The 19,179-nt window shown below is 37.8% G+C and overlaps 1 protein-coding gene and 1 long non-coding RNA gene across 3 annotated transcripts in view; one reads left to right on the plus strand and one right to left on the minus strand.

The window, feature by feature from the left end:
* Window positions 1-19,179, minus strand: part of LOC136254613 (uncharacterized) — a 522,347-nt gene that overhangs the window by 102,303 nt on the left and 400,865 nt on the right. The window lies entirely within an intron of this gene.
* LOC136254303 (uncharacterized) overlaps window positions 1-19,179 on the plus strand; it is a 58,714-nt gene that overhangs the window by 30,777 nt on the left and 8,758 nt on the right. The window contains exon 2 of the mRNA XM_066046976.1: window positions 15,898-16,292. Coding sequence (XP_065903048.1) covers window positions 15,906-16,292 — 387 coding nt within the window. The 5' untranslated portion in view covers window positions 15,898-15,905. The remainder of the gene's footprint in view (window positions 1-15,897; window positions 16,293-19,179) is intronic.

Genomic DNA, 19,179 nt, shown 5'->3' on the forward strand with positions numbered 1-19,179 from the left:
GATGTTTTTGCAATGTTTTAGACAGCATCTTTACAAATGGAATAATAAGCGACACAGATGCACAATCTGCAGAAGTGGATTTGGTAAGCTCTTCAATTGGTGAGAGTGAAGCAATTATGTTGTCGATTAAATCCAGTTGTGTAGGTGATAATGTAACTATCCCTGTTTCTGAAACATAGGCTGCTAGGGCCATTTTTTGTTCAACCACTGATTTCACCATATACAGAGTGGAGTTCCACCTGGTACGCACATCTTGTTGGAGGTGATGCTGTGGAAGCCCCAAATGCTCTTGAATGGAATTAAGACGACTATAAGCAAGTGATGAGTGCCGAAAGTGGCCAACAATACTACATACTGCTAGGACATCCATTACAGCACGCTGTGACAACACTCCATCATCAACCACCAGCTGTAAGGTGTGAGCAAAACATCCCAGTGAAGGTAGTGCTGCTTCCCTCATGGCTTTTGCCATGTTAGCTGCGTTGTCCCATAGCACCAGATGGACCTGGTCCTGATTAATTTCCCACCCAGTTAACATTTTCTTGTACACTTGTGCTAAGTACTCACCAGTATGAGATTCTTCCAGTGGTTGAACATGAGGAACAGCAGACTTCTTAACAAACTCTTCGGTCAACCAGTGAGCAGTAAGGGATAACAGAGAACAACCACCACAGCTAGCACTCCAGGCATCAGTAGTAAAACTGAAATGTGACACTCTTGCAGTTTCAGTCTTCACTCGTGTCTTCACATCGTCATGTACTAATGGCAAAACCTTATCAACGAAGTATTTCCGACTTGGAAGATGGTACCTGGGTTCCAACACACGTAGTAGACGAACAAAGCCAAAATCTTCCACGACCAAAAATGGCTGATTAAATAAAGTAACTACATGTATAGTCCATTGCTATCATTTCCATGACGAACCTGTGAACTCTTTGCGCCCTTGAATCATTAATATCCCATGCTCTAGCCTTGTCTTGTACATCAAACAGCGATAACTGTTTAACTGAACTTTGCTCTTCTTTCTTCATTTTCTCTTTCTCTTGGTATTCGGCATATTGCTGTTGGTACTCCTCGTAAGCTTCACTGTGACTCTTCAAGTGGTTCACCAGGTTACTGGTGTTATAAACCTTCGTAGAACCACCCCCACGTGAGATAGATTTACTGCAAGACTTGCAGCAAGCGTACTTCGTATCTTCCTTTAAGTCAAAGTAATTCCAAATGGGTGATTTCTTTCTTGACACGTTGTTCGCCATGCCCCTGTACTAAAAATAGCAACTACTAAAGCGCATGCGTGAGCTATTTATAATCGGTTAATTGAGCACTAATATTACCGATTGCCGATTGTATACCAAAGCCCCATTTATCGGCCTTTACCGATTGCCGATCCGATAATCGGTACAACACTAGTGTGTATATGCGTTGCAGATGTACAGTACAGCATTGCTTGCCACTTCATAGCACTCCTAAACATTAAAACAAGATTTTTGTGATAATTTCTTATAAAACATGTGAAAATTGATCCATTAAACAATTATTGACTAAAATGACCTTATCATTTGAAATTTCTGCCCTTTTGAGTTTTAAAATGTCAAAATGATGAAAATGTTCATTTTAAAATGATTCTGCTATAACTCAGCTGTTTTTGGCCAAAAAAATTTGTTCAATAGTATCAAGTGAAACTACAAGGCTTAAGAGTATTTATGATTACATAATGGTTTGAAGATCTTTTGGTTTAATTTTTAACTGTGAGGTTTCATGTACCATGGAATTGACCATATGCATCCATGACACCAGAATTGTGTAAGAAGCTAGCCGTGAATATGATTGCTAAGTACAAAGACATTATAAACTAGTTTTATATAATTATTTGTATATAGTTTAATTGTGGCTGACTACTGGTTAAGGCTAGTTTTATGTATTGTATAACAGGAATGATTCATGGAAGAAAACATATGCAAAATACCTTATTTGTGAGAAAATGTTTGTGATTTATGCTACTGAGTAATTTAGCTGAGTGGGTGTGCACTTACAGTAGGTCAGATTGGGAACGTCAGTGTTGGGCCAGTACTTTTAAAAAGTAACTAGTATTTTAAAAAATAGTAAATTAAAAATAATGAAGTTGGGATCTATGCAATAAAAAATAATGAAACAAGTGATGAATGATGGTATTACAGGCCTTAAATTAACATGCGGTCAACGGACAAAATCCGCACAAATAGCACAATGTCTGTACATAATTAGTTTTGGACAGACACACATGTCCTTGCAAAACCAACAGTGGTACCATAAAAGCTGATGTGTACATGTTTGTTTGTAGTGCTAACAATAACTGTCACTTGGTTGCTAGGAGATCTGCATTTCCCAACCAAGGATTTACCAATGCCACCTCCCCTTTGTGTATTGCTATCACCAGCAGCTGTAATGACCACAGCCTGGTAATATGTTGTAGCTATGTGGTTGTGTTTAACATTTAACTTCAAAGCTTTCAGTGGAAATTTCCTATTCCAATTCCAGCAGTGTAAAGTGCTCCTCTAGCTCATGTCTGTACAATTTGACTCTATGTCTGTACATTTGTGAATGTGTAAGGACATTTGTCCTCATCACCTTAAAAATTAAATTAAGGCCTGGTATTACAGCATAACTTGGTGGGAAAGTCCCTACTTTGGCACTTTAGCTGTTACGATTATTTTATTCAGTACCAAAGTAGGGACTGTCCCACCAAGTTACGCTGTAATACCATCATTCATCTCTTGTTTCATTGTTTTTATTGCATAGATCCCTACTTCATTTTTTTAAATTGACAATTTTCAAAAATATTTAGTTTTTTGTTGTAGCTCAGGGACTGTTCTATTAGAATATAAATGCATGACTGCTGTATTAGAGTGACTGTTGTATTAGAGTATCTCGAGTCAGACAAGGGGTGTACAGCTAGCTACACCACGTTCTCTATTTAGAAAAAAGCTAGATTGTGAAGAGGTGTAGTCTCAACACTCTATTGCAATTATTCAACCTAGATGGGTGTAGTTGCTCTAGCAGCGCCCGCTCTTTGCAGACGCATATCCCAATAGTGAAGTTGTAGATATCTAGCTAGTGTACCTCTTATAGTAGTGCCAGGACTGAAACACTTCAAGAATCCAGCTCTGAAATAATTCTGTGGTGTCTAAATGTGCTACTGAAAGAAAGTGTTGATACGGAAAATTAACACCTTGATATGGTTTCATTGGGTGAAGAAGAAGACAATCAGCCTGATTGAAGATAAAAGAAAAGACAAGGCGCTGAGGACATACACTCCTCAGAACCCCAAAAGGCACATTCCACTGGTGAGTTTGTTGTTGTGGCATAAAATGGTGACTGTGCGCTGCTTTGTTGGGCCTCTAGCCTTGTGACTGTGTTCAGGCAGTCAGGCAGTGAGTCTAAAACTCAAGGTTTGGCAATTTTTTTGAAATTCTGTATCCAGCCACCTGTTAGCGTTTTGTTGTATTTTATGCTGTATCATATATCATATGAACTAGTACTAATACATAAAGGTGATTTTCATCATGTGACATGTTTCTAGGGTGTTTTTCCAAGGCGGAAATGTAGGCAGCGCACGAAAATTTTGGTACTTAAACAGTACTACCGTACTGTTTGATATATTACTTATTATTTGTTACTACCACTACAATGAAACACATTACAGTTATATAATCTAATCCAAAACAGCCAAGCTGTAAAAAAACAGTGTGGCCCTCAAAAAGGCTATGGTGAAAAAAGATGTGAAATCCAAGGTGGCAGCCAAGAAATGGCTGTGATGGTAGGTTAATGATAAAAATTTTAATAACGACAATTCAGGTGAATGTTTGTGCCGCTTGGTCTTGGCAAAAAATTCACCTAAATTGCCGTTATTAAATTTTTACCATTAACCTACCATCACAGCCATTTCTTGGCCGCCACCTTGGATTTCACATCTTTTTTCACCATAGTCTTTTTGAGGGCCGCACTGTTTTTTTACAGCTTGGCTGTTTTGGATTAGATTTCATTTCTTTTTGTATTTGTATACCACAAATAGGCCGGCTTTGGGACTTTTTTAACCTGTCTTTTTTTTTCTCTACCACAGGAAGAAGAAAAGATGAAGCAGATGTACTTTAAATATTTCTGATTTTATCAGTAAATGTACAAATTATATATATAATACATATATTTATTACAGAACTCTCCATGGTGGTTTCTTTGTAACTGAACACTCTACAAGGTGATTTCTTCTTGCTGCCCTCTCTACAGGGTGAATTGTTAGTAGCTGAACAATCTACAAGGTAACTTCTTCTAGCTGATCTCTCTACAGGATGATTTGTTTGTAGCTGAACTATCTACAAGGTAACTTCTTCTAGCTGATCTCTCTACAGGGTGATTTGTTTGTAGCTGAACTATCTACAAGGTTACTTCTTCTAGCTGATCTCTCTACAGGGTGATTTGTTTGTAGCTGAATTCTGTGCAGGTGATTTGTTTGCAGCTGAGCTCTTTACAGAATGGTTTCTTTGTAGCTGAACTCTCTACAAGGTAACTTCTTCTAACTGATCTTTCTACAGGGCAATTTGTTTGTGGCTGAATTTTCTACAGGGTGATTTCTTTGAAGCTGAACTCTCTACATGGTTGTTTCTTTGTAACTGAACTCTCTACAAGGTAATTTCTTCTAGCCGATCTCTCTACAGGGTGATTTGTTTGTAGCTGAACTCTCTACAGGTGATTTTGTTGCAGCTGAACTCTCTACATGATGGTTTCTTTATAGCTGAACTCTCCACAAGGTAACTTCTTCTATCTGATCTCTCTACAGGAAGATTTGTTTGTAGCTTAACGCTCTACAGGTAATTTGTTTGCAGTTGAACTCTCTACATGATGGTTCTTTGTAGCTGAACTATCTACAAGGTAACTTCTTCTAGCTGATCTTTCTACAGGGAGATTTGTTTGTAGCTGAACTCTCTACAGGTGATTTGTTTGCAGCTGAACTCTCTAAATGATGGTTCTTTGTAGCTGAACTCTCTACAAGGTGACTTCTTCTAGCTGATCTTTCTACAGGGAGATTTGTTTGCAGCTGAACTCTCTACATGATGGTTTCTTTGTAACTGAACTCTCTACAATGTGACTTCTTCTAGCTGATCTTTCTACAGGGAGATTTGTTTGTAGCTGAACTCTCTACATGATGGTTTCTTTGTAGCAGAACTCTCTACAAGGTAACTGATGTCTCTACAAGGTCACTAGTTTGTAGCTGAACACTCTATATGGTGGTTTCTTTGTAACTGAACTCTCAACAAGGTGACTTCTTCTAGCTGATCTTTCTAGAGGGTGATTTGTTTGTAACTCAACTCTCTACAGGTGATTTGTTTGCAGCTGAATTCTCTACATGATGGTTGTTTGAAGCTGAACTCTCCACGTGGTAACTTCTTCTAGTTGATCTCTCTACAGGGAGATTTGTTTGTAGCTGAACTCTCTACAGGTGATTTGTTTGCAGCTGAACTCTCTACATGATGGTTTCTTTGTAGCTGAACTCTGTACAACGTAATTTATTTTAGCTGATGTCTCTACAAGGTCACTAGTTTGTAGCTGAACTCTCTACATGATGGTTTCTTTGTAACTGAACTCTCTACAAGGTGACTCCTTCTAGCTGATCTTTCTACATGGTGATTTGTTTGTAGCTGAACTCTCTACAAGGAAACTTCTTCTAACTTATCTCTCTACAGGGAGAGTTGTTTGTAGCTGAACTCTCTACAGGTGATTTGTTTGCAGCTGAACTCTCTACATGATCGTTTCTTTGTAGCTGAACTCTCTACAAGGTAACTTCTTCTAGCTGATCTCTCTACAGGGAGATTTTTTTGTAGCTGAACTCTCTATAGGTGATTTGTTTGCAGCTGAACTCTCTACAGTATGGTTTCTTTGTAGCTGGACTCTCCACAAGGTAACTTCTTCTCGCTGATCTTTCTACAGGGTGATTTGTTTGTAGCTGAACTCTCTACAAGGAAACTTCTTATAGCTGATCTCTCTACAGGGAGATTTGTTTGTAGCTGAACTCTCTACAGGTGATTTGTTTGCAGCTGAACTCTTTACATGGTGGTTTCTTTGTAGCTGAACTCTCTACAAGGTAATTTCTTTTAGCTGATGTCTCTACAAGGTCACTGGTTTGTAGCTGAATTCTCTACATGATGGTTTCTTTGTAACTGAACTCTCTACAAGGTGACTCCTTCTAGCTGATTTTTCTACAGGGTGATTTGTTTATAGCTGAACTTTCTACAAGGAAACTTCTTCTAGCTGATCTCTCTACAGGGAGATTTGTTTGTAGTTGAACTCTCTACAGGTGTTTTGTTTGCAGCTGAACTCTCTACATGATGGTTTCTTTGTAGCTGAACTCTCTACAAGGTAATTTCTTCTAGCTGATCTTTCTACCGGGTGATTTGTTTGTAGTTGAACTCTCTACAAGGAAACTTCGTCTAGCTGATCTCTCTACAGGGAGATTTGCTTGTAGCTGAACTCTCTACATGATAGTTTCTCTGTAGCTGAACTCTCTATAAGGTGACTTCTTTTAGCTGATGTATCTACAAGGTCACTAGTTTGTAGCTGAACGTTCTACATGATGGTTTCTTTGAAACTGAACTCTCTGCAAGGTGACTTCTTCTAGCTGATCTCTCTACAGGGTTATTTGTTTGTAGCTGAACTCTCTACAAGAAAACTTCTTCTGGCTGATCTCTCTACAGGGAGATTTGTTTGTAGCTGAAGTCTCTACAGGTGATTTGTTTGCAGCTAAACTCTCTACATGATAGTTTCTTTATAGCTGAACTCTCTACAAGGTAACCTCTTCTATTGATCTCTCTACAGGGCGATTTGTTTGTAGTTGAACTCTCTACATGGTAGTTTCTTTGTAGCTGAACTCTACAAGGTGATTTCTTCTAGCTGAACTATCCCTTTCCATAGTTGCATGAACTCCCTATAAGGTAAATTTTTCTAGCTGATCTCTCTACAGGGTGAATTGTTTCTAGCTGATCTCTCTACAGGGTGACTTGTTTCTAGCTGATGTCTATACAGGTTACTTGTTTCTAGCTGATCTCTTGAATTCTCTTCAGGGTGACTGCTCTATTAGGATGACTGCTCTATTAGAGTATCTCGATCTCGCACTTGCTGCGCCAAGTTGGATTTCGTGTTATAACTCCGTGGCTTTAAGTATGATTCCTCTACACCATTGAAGAGCCTTTCTAAGATGATTACTCCTTCTATACAGCGATTTTCAAGCATTCTCCCTAGTGGTTTGTCTGGTAGGCGTGGCAAGTAGTCATTTTTTATTAGCTAATCTCGATTGCATAATTGTTACACACTGTTGGTTTTTTCGTTGTATCTTCCTGGTTTCTAGCTCGATTTCTTTCAAACCACAAAAAGTTTGAGGTTCAATAGTTAACCTAATCACCCACCGATTTTCAGCTTCTTCCCATACGCGGTTTACCCTGTAGGCTTGACAACATATTGGTGTTATTTTTCGTGAATAATCGATCATATCTCTTTTCCTGTTTATCGTATCCTAGCCAAAGTTGGTACAGAGATGCGCCTTTATACCCCCGTTCTGTGTGCCAAATTTCAAGGCAATCGGATATAGCGTTCGCGTTTTATAGCAGTTTTTGTAAGTGTGCGAAAAGAGGAAGAAAATAAGAAAAAAAAAAAAACCCAAGAAACTAAGCCAATTTTTGAAGTCGCATATCTCGGGAACGCTTTAAGCGATTTCGCTCTAATTTTGAATGTGGAGTGCTGAAGGTGGAGGAAGTGTCCACAGCAAAAATCGTCTTGTTTCATCAAGGCAGCACAGAGCTACGAAAATTGCGTTTTCTTTCTTCCTGTCAATATACTCACGGGTGTTACGCGCTGGCTTCTTGGGCCGCACGACACACTACCGTGTGTCTTGATGTAGTAAAAAACAGCCAAGCTGTACAAAAAGGGTGCAGCCTCCAAAAAAGCCAGTTTAAAAAAGATGTGAAATCAACCAAGAAATGGCTGTGATGGTAGGTTAATGGCAAAATTTTAATAACGAAAATTCAGGTGAATTTGTGTTGCCTCCTTCAAGTTTCACTAGGATTCGGCACCATATTCACCTGAATTGTCGTTATTAATTTTTTTGCTATATATTAACCTACCATCACAGCCATTTCTTGGCCACCACCTTTGATTTCACATCTTTTTTCACCCTTGCTTTTTTGGAGGCCGCACCCTTTTTATACAGCCTGGCTGTTTTTGATTAGACTTCACTTCTTTTTGTAATTTCATACCTAAAGCCAGCCTATGGTAGGGTCCGCAATCCGAAAAATCAACTTCTACAAATCAATCCCCCTACCATTGTGGGATGTTCATTGTAGTATCCCATTGCTTGATCCACCATGAAACCGGAGGCACGATTGTTGTCTTCACAGAAATATCATTTTCAGTATCTCACAAGATGCAAGATTTATTTTTAAAATTTCGTGCTCCACACAAAGGACCGGATGAAACTTGCTACTTAGCCACATCGTATCCAGAGTTGTTGTAGTTGAAAACTACGCACAGAAATAAGTAAATGATTTGCTGGGTGCCCGGCACAGGGTTGCTTTCTTTGAAAAAACAGACAAAGAAATACGAAGTTTCGAATTCAAACTGCCCTACCACCCAGGGCAAGAGAAGCCAACTATTCCTCATAGTGTTTCGATACGGTTGGGTGCATAGTCCGTCTATGCTGTTAGTTTGGAAAAGATCTGAGACTTCTCACCATCTGGGTGACGAGCGTCAAAATTTTCTGCAACATCAAAGAATTGTGTCGCGCTTTCTAGCCATTTCCAGCGCTTCTGCAGCCTCAACAATCATCAATTATAGACTAAAACTATGGCAAAAGATGTCCCTGAACGTCTGATAATAGCGGTTGTCAATTATTGCTTCATCCACAGCTTCCACGTCTCGCTCTAAGCTATGCATCAAGGGAGGCAGCAAAATCGTCCAAAATTGACTTCACCTCTCACGCTCCACAGCAGCTTCAAATCTTCACTAGATCACCCTACATCACCCTACATCACCATTATGCTGCAAAACATCCCAAAACAAACCGGAAAATGCACAAAATCTTTCATCTTTTTATTCGAGCTGGGTGGAGCTCCTGGTGAGCTGCTGGTATACTGCATCATATGAAATCACAGAAATACCAACTACCACTACTACCAAACGTTTTGAACCATCTTTTATCATCATTCTAAACAAAATTAAGTGACCAGTGTGGCATCAGAAGTACTGGAAAGCACCTTGGTACCATTGAGAGAATCCCTTGAAATGATGCACGAAAATTTTGACGTTCTTCACCCAGATGGTGAGAAGTCTCAGATCCTTTCCAGACTAACAGCATAGACAGACTATGCATCCAACCTTATCACATCACTATGAGGAAGAGTTGGCTTTTCTTATCTTGGCTGGTAGGGCAGTTTGAATTTGAAAATTCGTATTTTGTTTTCTGCTTTTTGAGAGAAAGCAACTCTGTGCCGGTAATCCAGTGAATCATTTGCTTATTACTGTGCGTACTTTTTAACTACATTAACTCTAGATAATATCTAGCTAAGCAGCAGGTTCTATCCTGTTGTTTGTGTGGAGCACGAAATTTTAAAAATAATTTTTGCATCTCACGAAATACTAAAATCGATAGTTCTGTGAAGACAACAATCGTGCCTCCGGTTTCATGGTGGATCTAGCAATGGGACACTACAATGAACATCCCACAATGGTAGGGGGATTGATTTGTGAAAGTTGATTTTTCGGATTGCGGACCCTACCTATGGCCACCTTATTTAGGTATTTCTTTTAACTTGTCTTTTTTTTACCACAGATCTAGAGAGAAGATTATTATGAAGGAGAAGATTTAATAATTTGTTTAGCTACATGTACTTAACCCTTTTGGCCCCTAAAGCCAATATTTTGGCTTTGGTTCTTAAACACGAAAGTTATTTTACGAAAAATATGCGTTTTGACATATAACTTTGGGCTCCAGTTACTCCAGGTAGGAACCACCTATTCCTTCGTGGTTTGTGTTAAACTACTCATGAAGGACAGGTCTACAACTACATATAACTTTTACTAATCTTCTTTATGCCGTCTCTCCTTTATGACAGGTAGTGTAGTCACAATTATCGTCTTAAAAATGGCCGAAATTTATTTCAAACGTATCGTGGCTTTTTATCACGCTTGATTGTGCTACAATGTTTGGATAAAGCTTAGGGTATTCCCCATTAACCACAGAGTAGCGTGGTCCAAACCATATATTCATAGGATGTTTAGTTGACGGGATATGTGTGTTTGAACGCATGCATGTAACAAAAACCAATATATTGGCTTTCGCATTTAATGAAACACTTTTTTTTGTTAACTTAGGGGCCAAAGGGTTAAGCAATAACTTTTAACTGTGTTGATTGATCATAAAAATAAGTCACACAGGTTAAGCTGTTTGCTGCTGAAGGGATATGTGTATGTATTTCTACAGGGATCCTCATAATTTCACTGTACTCTTTGACTACATGGTGAATGGTTTGTAATTGAACTCACCACATGGTGGCTTATTTCTAGTTAAAACACTCTACGGAATGTAGCTGAATTTTCTCCTGTTTCCAGCTGATCTCTCTAAAGGGTCTAGCTGAACTCACCACATGGTGGCTTATTTCTAGTTAAAACACTCTACGGAATGTAGCTGAATTCTCTCCTGTTTCCAGCTGATCTCTCTAAAGGGTGACTTGTTTCTAGCTGAACTCTCCACAGGGCGATTTTTTTCTAGCCAATCTCTAAAGGGTGAATTGTTTCTAGCTGATCTTTCTATAGGGTGACTTGTTTCCAACTGAATTCTCTACAGGGTGACTTGTTTCTAGCTGATCTCTCTACAGGGTGACTTGTTTCTAGCTACACTCCCTACAGGGTGACTTGAAATGTAGTTGAACACTCTACTGGGTGACTTGATCCAGCTGGTTTCTCTACAGGGTGATTTGTTTTTGGCTAATCTCTCTACAGGGTGATTCGTTTCTGGATAATCTCTCTAAAGGGTGATATGTTTCTAGCTAATCTCTCTACAGGGCTGCTTGTTTCTACTGAGCTCTCTACAGGGTGGCTTGAAAAATAGTTGAACTCTTTGCAGGCAACAGGGCTGCTTGTTTCTACTGAGCTCTCTACAGGGTGGCTTGAAAAATAATTGAACTCTTTGCAGGCAACAGGGTAACTTGCCTTACTGATCTCTCTACAGGGGGACTTGTTTCTAACTGAATACTGTGCAGGGTGATTCATTTCTAGCTTATCTTTCTACTGAGAGATTTGTTCATAGCTGGATTCTCCATGGAGTGTCTTGAAAAGTAATTGGGCTCTTACAGGGTGACTTGATCACACTGATCTCTCTACAGGGTGCCTTTTTTCCAGCTGATCTCTCTATTGAGTGATTTTTTCTAGCTGATTCCTCTACAGCGTGATTTGTTTCTAGCTGATTCGACTTATTTCTAGCTGAACTCCCAGAGAAGAGCCTATGAAAATGTGATAGTAAACCATGAAATTTCATGTAGTTTTCAAGGACACTGCCTATGAAAATTTGACAATTCATTGACACTGCCTATGAAAATTTGACAATTCATGGCCACTACAACCGTGAAATTTTCTTGTGCTATGAAATAATTTGTCAGTGCTATAAAATTACCATGAGATATCCACTTTTCATGAGTATTTTATGGCATGAATATTACAATGAAATATCATTGAAATGACTTTCATGGCACTTATGGAGATTATTTTACTGTTCACGGATAATCCATAGGTTTCATGGCACTGTTCTCTGGTAGTGCTACACGGTGCGGACTTCAATCTATCTGATATATATCTCTACATGGTGACTTCTTACTGGCTTAACTCTCTACAGGGTGACTTGTTTCTACCAGATCTCTCTACAGGGTGATTTGTTTTGAGTTGATCTCTCTACAGGATGATTGAAATGTAACTTATCTCTTAACAAGGCTACACTTGTTTCTAGCAATTCTCTCCACAGGGTGACTTCAAAAGTAGCTGAACCCTTTGCAGAATAACTTGCTTCTAGCTGATCTCTCTACTGAAAGAGTTTGTTTGTAGCTGAACTCTCTATAGGGTTGCTTAAATGTAGCTGAATTCTCTCTAGGTAGTTTGCTTTTAACTGATCTCTCTACAGGTGACGTTTTCCAGCTGAACTCTCTACAGGGTGATTTGTTTCTGGCTGATCTCTCTACAGGGTGATTTGTTTCTAGCTGATCTCTACAGGGTGAATTGTTTCTAGCTGATTTCTCTACAGCGTGACTTGTTTTTGCCAGATCTTTCTACTGGGTGATTGTTTCGAGCTGATCTGTACAGGATGATTTGAAATGTAGCTTGTCTCTTTACAAGTAACTTGATCTCTTTACAGGGTGACTTCAAATAGATTTGAACTCTTTGCAGAATAACTTGCTTTTAGCTGATCTTTCTACTGAAAGAGTTTATTTGTAGCTGAATTCTCTACAGAGTTGCTTATTTCTAGCTGAAACACTCTACGAAATGTAGATGAATTCTGTATAGAGTGACTTGTTAACTGATCTCTCTATGGGTGGCTTGATTCCAGCTGAAATCTCTACAGGGTGATCGGTTTCTTGCTGACCTCTCTACAGGGTGATATGTTTCTCGCTGATCTCTACAGGGTGAATTGTTTCTAGCTGATCTCTACTGAGCTCTTTACAGGATGACATGTAGCTGAACTCTTTGCAGAGTGATTTGTTTGCTGTTGAACTGTCTTCAGGATGACTTGCTTGTAACTGAACTCTCTACAGGGCTATTTGATTTTATACTAGTTGAAGGGTGACTTGATTGTAGTTGAACTCCCTATGTTGTTAGCTGAACTCTGACTTGATTGTAGCTGAACGTTCAAATAGAGTGACTTATTGTGCAGCTGAATGTACTATTAGAGTGACTGCACTATTAGAGTATCTCAATTTTACACTTGTTACACCTAGTTCACTTTCATAGTGTAGCTCAGTGAATTTTAATCTGATTTCTTGTAAACCACTGAAGGATCACTCTAAAATGATTTATCTACCTCTCTACTTGATTTCAGCTGATTTCGTTAACAAGTTTGCTTGGTAAGTGTGGCAAGTATTACTTTTTTATTAACAAAACTCGATCAAGCGCATTTTACATATGGTTGGCGTTTTTGTTACAACTCCATGATTGTTAGTGCAGTTTATTTCAAATCACAAAAGGTTTGCACTACAATGGCTATTCCATGTACAGACCAATTTTCAGGTCATTCCTTCCAACGGTTTACCCTGTGGCCATGAAAAAAAATTGCTATCAATTTTTTCGAAAATTGCATATAACTCACTTGTTCTTTATCCACAGTGTACAAAATTTAGACTAAAAACATGCTACATTACATTCTAACTGCCCTCCAAATTTGAAGAAAATCAGCTAAAGCATGTGGAGTTATAGCAATTTTTCTAAGTGGTACAAAAATAAGAAAGAAAAATATGAAGAAACTAAGACAAACTTTGAAGGTGCATATCTCAGTGATGGCTTGGCAGATTCAGCTCAAATTTGAAATGGGAGGTGCTCCACTCCAAGGGAGTTTCCAGTAGCAAAAATGGTTAATTTCTGTCCTGCCATTATCAAGCTGCAGATGCATTAAAACTGCCTCTTCTTGGTTCCTGTATAATACACACTTTGTCTGTCGCGCGCACATGACACACTATCGTGTGTGTTGATTACTTCAATTTAAAAGTAACTAGTACATATTGCACAATCTATAAAGGTACTTTGTTAGGTAACAATATTACAGCAATGCGCTATATAAGTAACATGTTAGTACTTCATTAGGTAATTATATTACATAACATGTTTAAAAGTAATGTGTGATGCCCAACACTGGGGCACGTAAGGTCTGAAAATGTCCGCAGATAGCTACCAGTGTCGATGGAAGATAATGTGACAAATTGCGTTCATGGGTATAATATTTAAGGATGCTATTTTTAAGTGATGGACTTAGTGTATTTGAGCAATGACATCGTCTTGTCACACTCTCTACCGTGTTTTACATCACAACAACAATAATCTCATGTCAAAAGATGTTTTTGTATCACCAACATAATGATTAAAAAGGTATGTAAGAAAACATTCACGAATACATCAAGAACCACGAAATTCATGATTAATTCCTCCACGCATCATTCCCATTATACGATATTTTGTACTTTTGTGGTCTTATATTACATTGTGATTTAATTTACAAAAACAACCTAGTCAAAATTTTTAGTCTATGATGTTTATTAAGAGCTGCATATAGTAACCAAGTAGTCTAGTGTTCAGTATACAGGATTATTATTTATTATTATTTTATTATTAGCGCTTTACAGTGACTAGCACTGAAGGTCTGACAGCAACATGTGCTACAGCCTCAGGATTACCTAACCTAATTCAAGGACTTAGACCTAGACTTACTGACTGATAAGGTATAACAGAAAAGGGGCCAAAGTAAGGAAAAAAATCCCTCCAACCCCAGGAAGCATGATTCAGCATGTCTTTTAAAGTGCGCCAGGAAATTAGCCTTGAAAGGATTTTAGTTAAATTTTCTCCTTATATATATATATATATGTTTTTGCTTTGTTGGCTAGTTGTAGTGTTGTTTGTTAGTTTATTTTTTCTTTTTTGTATACCATATGTTGTGTTGTGTGTGTACAGTGCTTGTAGATTTGTATGTTGTATATGTAACATGTCAGCTTGGAAGAACGGTTTATCCGAATACTGTGAATATAATTAACAATCAATCAATAACAATCATAGTGGAATTTTATACTAACTGACTAACTGATGCATTCAGACAGGTGTAACTTGATAATGCCTAAGGCTACATACATGCACAATTTTTCATTTTTAAACATTGCTTCAGTCCAACAGGTGTATACCACAATACACACATCATACACATATCATACACTTACTTTCGTTTTTGTTTGTATCCCATTTCTTATTCACTGACAGTACAAGGTTTTGATTCACAGCAGTGTAACTGATCATCATGTTTAAGCAGTAATCATCTGTAGTTTTCATAGTGACTGGATTGATTACAGAAACACTTCTTGTTGTATTGTTCTAATAAATAATAACTTTTCAAAATTTTAGCAAATTATCAGAAGCATATTTGGCCACTCTGAAGACCATGTTGGGCTTGATTTCACCTAACCAATACTGTCAAGGTGTCATGAAGGTATTGTGAGGCTGCTTTCTGGTAAATACTTTTGTGAGAATGTGCAAACCATCGTGATTCCTACAATTAAGTAAGAATTTTAATTACACTATGTAATTGATTGAACAGTTATCTACAGGGTGGACATAGTTTGTTTAGTGCCAATTCCTTTTTTATACTGGTTGATACTGTACACTGCATGATACAGATAAGTTATTGTACACTTGCATATAGACCATGTGCAATCTCAAGTGCGGTCTCACAAAACTTTGCTACAGTTTCAGATTTCACAACGTTGTATGGGAAAAGCAAGGACAAAAGCACTGAACATTAAAACCATGTCTAAGCAAAATAATTCATCGCAGCACAAGTATGCTGTATACTTTCAACCAATAACTTTATCACAGTACCACTCTATATTCCAGTACAATTGCTTCACACTAGCATTGCAAAAATTTCAAAGCATAGAACACATACTTTTTTTGCTGTCAAAAATAGCAGGCATCCTATTGTGTATATATGTGTGATTTTATAGAGTGTCATACTTTAGATTGCACATGGTCTATACTGACATACTTAGTATAGTTAACAGCTGCTTATAGTTACTACTCTTGAAAATTATAAACAGGACATTTGACTGACATAATAGGAACTGTTATTATGTGTATTAGGGTACTACATGCTATTGGAGGATTGCTTGCAAAAGAAGACATTTGCTAGTCTTAGAAACTCAATTTGCAAAGGAGAACTATTACATGTATCTAAAACTGAAGAGTGGTTTGTTCACAATTCCATTCCAAGACTATATGCCAGTTGTCATAGAGACCAAGTAAAACGTGTACAGTGTGTTTATGCTCAGTTTCTTTTAGCTGTAACTGACTTACATTCAAGATATAATTTATTCATCAACAAACCCGAGTTACTTGCTACCACTACATCACTTAACATTGGAGATGAGGTGGAAGTAAGGCTGCTGAATGAAGTTATTCCGGCTACTGCTGTCATCAGATATATTGGATTTCTTAGTTATAGAATTAGTGGCGTTTACTTTGGAGTTGAAATTTTGGTAAGAAAACATGTTAATATTTTAGAACTAAAACAGGATATCAAATAATATTAAACAATAATCTATAGATCATCAAACATACATATTATTACTTTACATTTATATGTGACTTTTAATATTTACAGCTTAAACCCATATTTTTGTTTTACAGGTAATATCGAGTTGTTGTAAGTTTGCAATATGCTTGCAAACCTTGGCATATTTGCCATAAAGCAATAATAAATAAATAAATAAACTCAATCTACTGCATGTTCAAAACTTTTAAGCATAATTATCTGTTTAGTGCATGTGAACCATTCAGGTAATGAAATAAGCCAACTTTCGGAAATTGTGTATGGTGCAACCATGCTGCTATGACAACCAAATTAAACAAGTATTATGTACACCTTATTTTTGTTATAGCTATCTGATTTCAGTTTTTTTTAGTAATTTTGTTATTCTTAGTATATTTTCATGATTTATATGCCTTTACTTTTCAAATAAGTCCATAAGCTTTTGCATGCTTGTGCATGGTTTTGACTTTGTGGCTGCTCGGTAATTGTAGCTTATATCATATATTTTATACAAGTTAATTGTAAACCTGCATCAAATGTGCCAGCATAACAACAAGCATACATAATAGTTGTATCATGGGTGCAAGAGACTTGCCTGATATATATACTCATGGGCCTGATGGCCCTTGTTGGGGTGTAAGGCAAATCACTCAGGCCCATGATACAACTGATATGTACCATGCCAATTGCAGGTTAAGAGCCCGTAGGCGATTAATCACTTAAATTAATATGAGACCAACTACTGAATTTATTATATACACCAACTTGTGAAATTCGATTATGGGACAGCAGCAACTATATGTAATGTTGTGACTAAAAAGTTCAATTAAGTGAATCCTAAAGCCACTGCATCATTTTACAGACTATTTATAACAATTACAAAACATGTATAAGGGTAAGCTTCGCTGTAAGTATTGAAAAGTGGGTGTGGCCCATATTTGAAAATGTGGTGAACCACTTGTGAATATGTTATAACACTACATGTAGTTTTCACCTTTAACCAACGTTTCTCAACTCATATAGAGGGACAAATCGCTTCCAGGATGCAAAATTGGATGTATGGTTTGCATCACATGACCAATAATAAATTCCCACAATCAATTTCAGCTTGAATGTGAAGAAATTGGTGATACTGAAGGCCATAATGCATTTAAAATGTGCCATAAGATTTAAATTAAATTTAGTTCCATGGCCAGATATGGTTTATAAGATATGTACCCTGAAATTTTCCTTTGAAGTTAGGTGACTTTATGGTAGCTTTGAAGTTAGGTGGCTTCATGGTAGAATACCGTATAACGGGTTATTTTTGAAAAAGAAAGTTTTGCACAAGAAGCAAAATTGGAATTTCGAAGGATTTTAATTGGCATATTTCGAATTGCGGATGGATTTCGAATAAACAGAAATTTGTGTCGAAAATTATAAAGATATGTGAATGTTTGCCAAAATTACTGATGGAATAATCCCCATCCCTATGCACTGGAGAGAAGACTGAGGGAGTCTTGAGTGGCTGAGTAAATTCACTGGCTTAATCGATTGCACTCAATCATAGCTAGCTATCTACCATAGATTCTAGAGAAGATGGCATCAATTCCCATTCTGTTTTCTGGTTATTGGTGCAGTTAATGATACAGTTTATCCACTATCTCCAGCAATACTGAGCTAAGACACAAGCGAATCACTCAAAGTAGACCGTTATTTTCAATTGTGGGAATTTATTTTTGTAGACCAACCGGACATGGGAATTTATTTTTGAAGACCAACTGGGCGTGGGAATTTATTTTCAAAGAGAAGGGCCTCTTCGAAATATCCGAAATTAGACTACAACAAGTTTGATACTGAAATTTGATTGGCTGAAAACGTGGTCTCTAAATCTCGTAGAGCCACGCTCATGTCCAATAGAGACCACGCTCTGAGGCGATAAGGAACACGATAATTACGCGCCTGTAACATTGGCAATGCATGGGCGTTTAAATGGGTAGCAACAGCCACGCTGAGGTCCCGCCATGTAGGGAGGTGTAGAGGGCTTGTTTCTAGTAATTAGCCATACATTTCTCGTTTACAAGTAGCTGTCAACTCAAGGTACAATAACGAGTTGTCTAAATAAGTTAGACGTCAAGAACCACTGGGTTCTACGGGATTTAGAAAACCCTCAGGCCCTTAGTAGCGCCCTCGTTTCGCTCGGGCGCTACAGCCCAGGGCCTTCAAGTTTTCTAAATCCCGTAGAACCCTGGTTCTTAATGTCTAACTATTATATAAAAACTTTTCGAAAATTACCAGCTATACAGTACTATGCCAGCATAATAGGTGGATATTTCAAACTACAGTGGAACCTCAGTTATCCGAACCCCTTGGGGGTGGTCCATAAGTCTAAAAAGTCCTATCTCTGAAACTGTGCATAAATAACCTTAAAATAGCATAAAGAACATTTTGTAAATTCTTAGTATAATTAACTACCCTAATATAACAGTCACTAGCAGTCATTTCCATAGTTCGGTGAACTGAGAATCTGGATAAGTAGGGTCCGGATATCTGAGGTTCCAATATATAGTTTCATTCCATGAAAATACATCGATACTTCCAAATAGAGCAGTCTCTGGAAATTATATGCCACCATATAGAGGGAATCTTTGGCACCATTAAAATTTGGCAAATGACCATGAATTCGCCAAATTTTCCCCATCCAAATATTTTGGTGGCAAAGAAAATAGCAAACCAAGCCTCAAACTAATCAATTTTCTACTCTAATAAGGAAGACTGGGCCTGGGGTCACACTAGAGGCAAGCCTGCCTCGACTACCTCACTAGATAGCTAGCTACTCTACACGCGGTATCCTC

This window comes from Dysidea avara, chromosome 1 (assembly GCF_963678975.1).
Source record: "Dysidea avara chromosome 1, odDysAvar1.4, whole genome shotgun sequence".
Classification (NCBI taxonomy): domain Eukaryota; kingdom Metazoa; phylum Porifera; class Demospongiae; order Dictyoceratida; family Dysideidae; genus Dysidea; species Dysidea avara.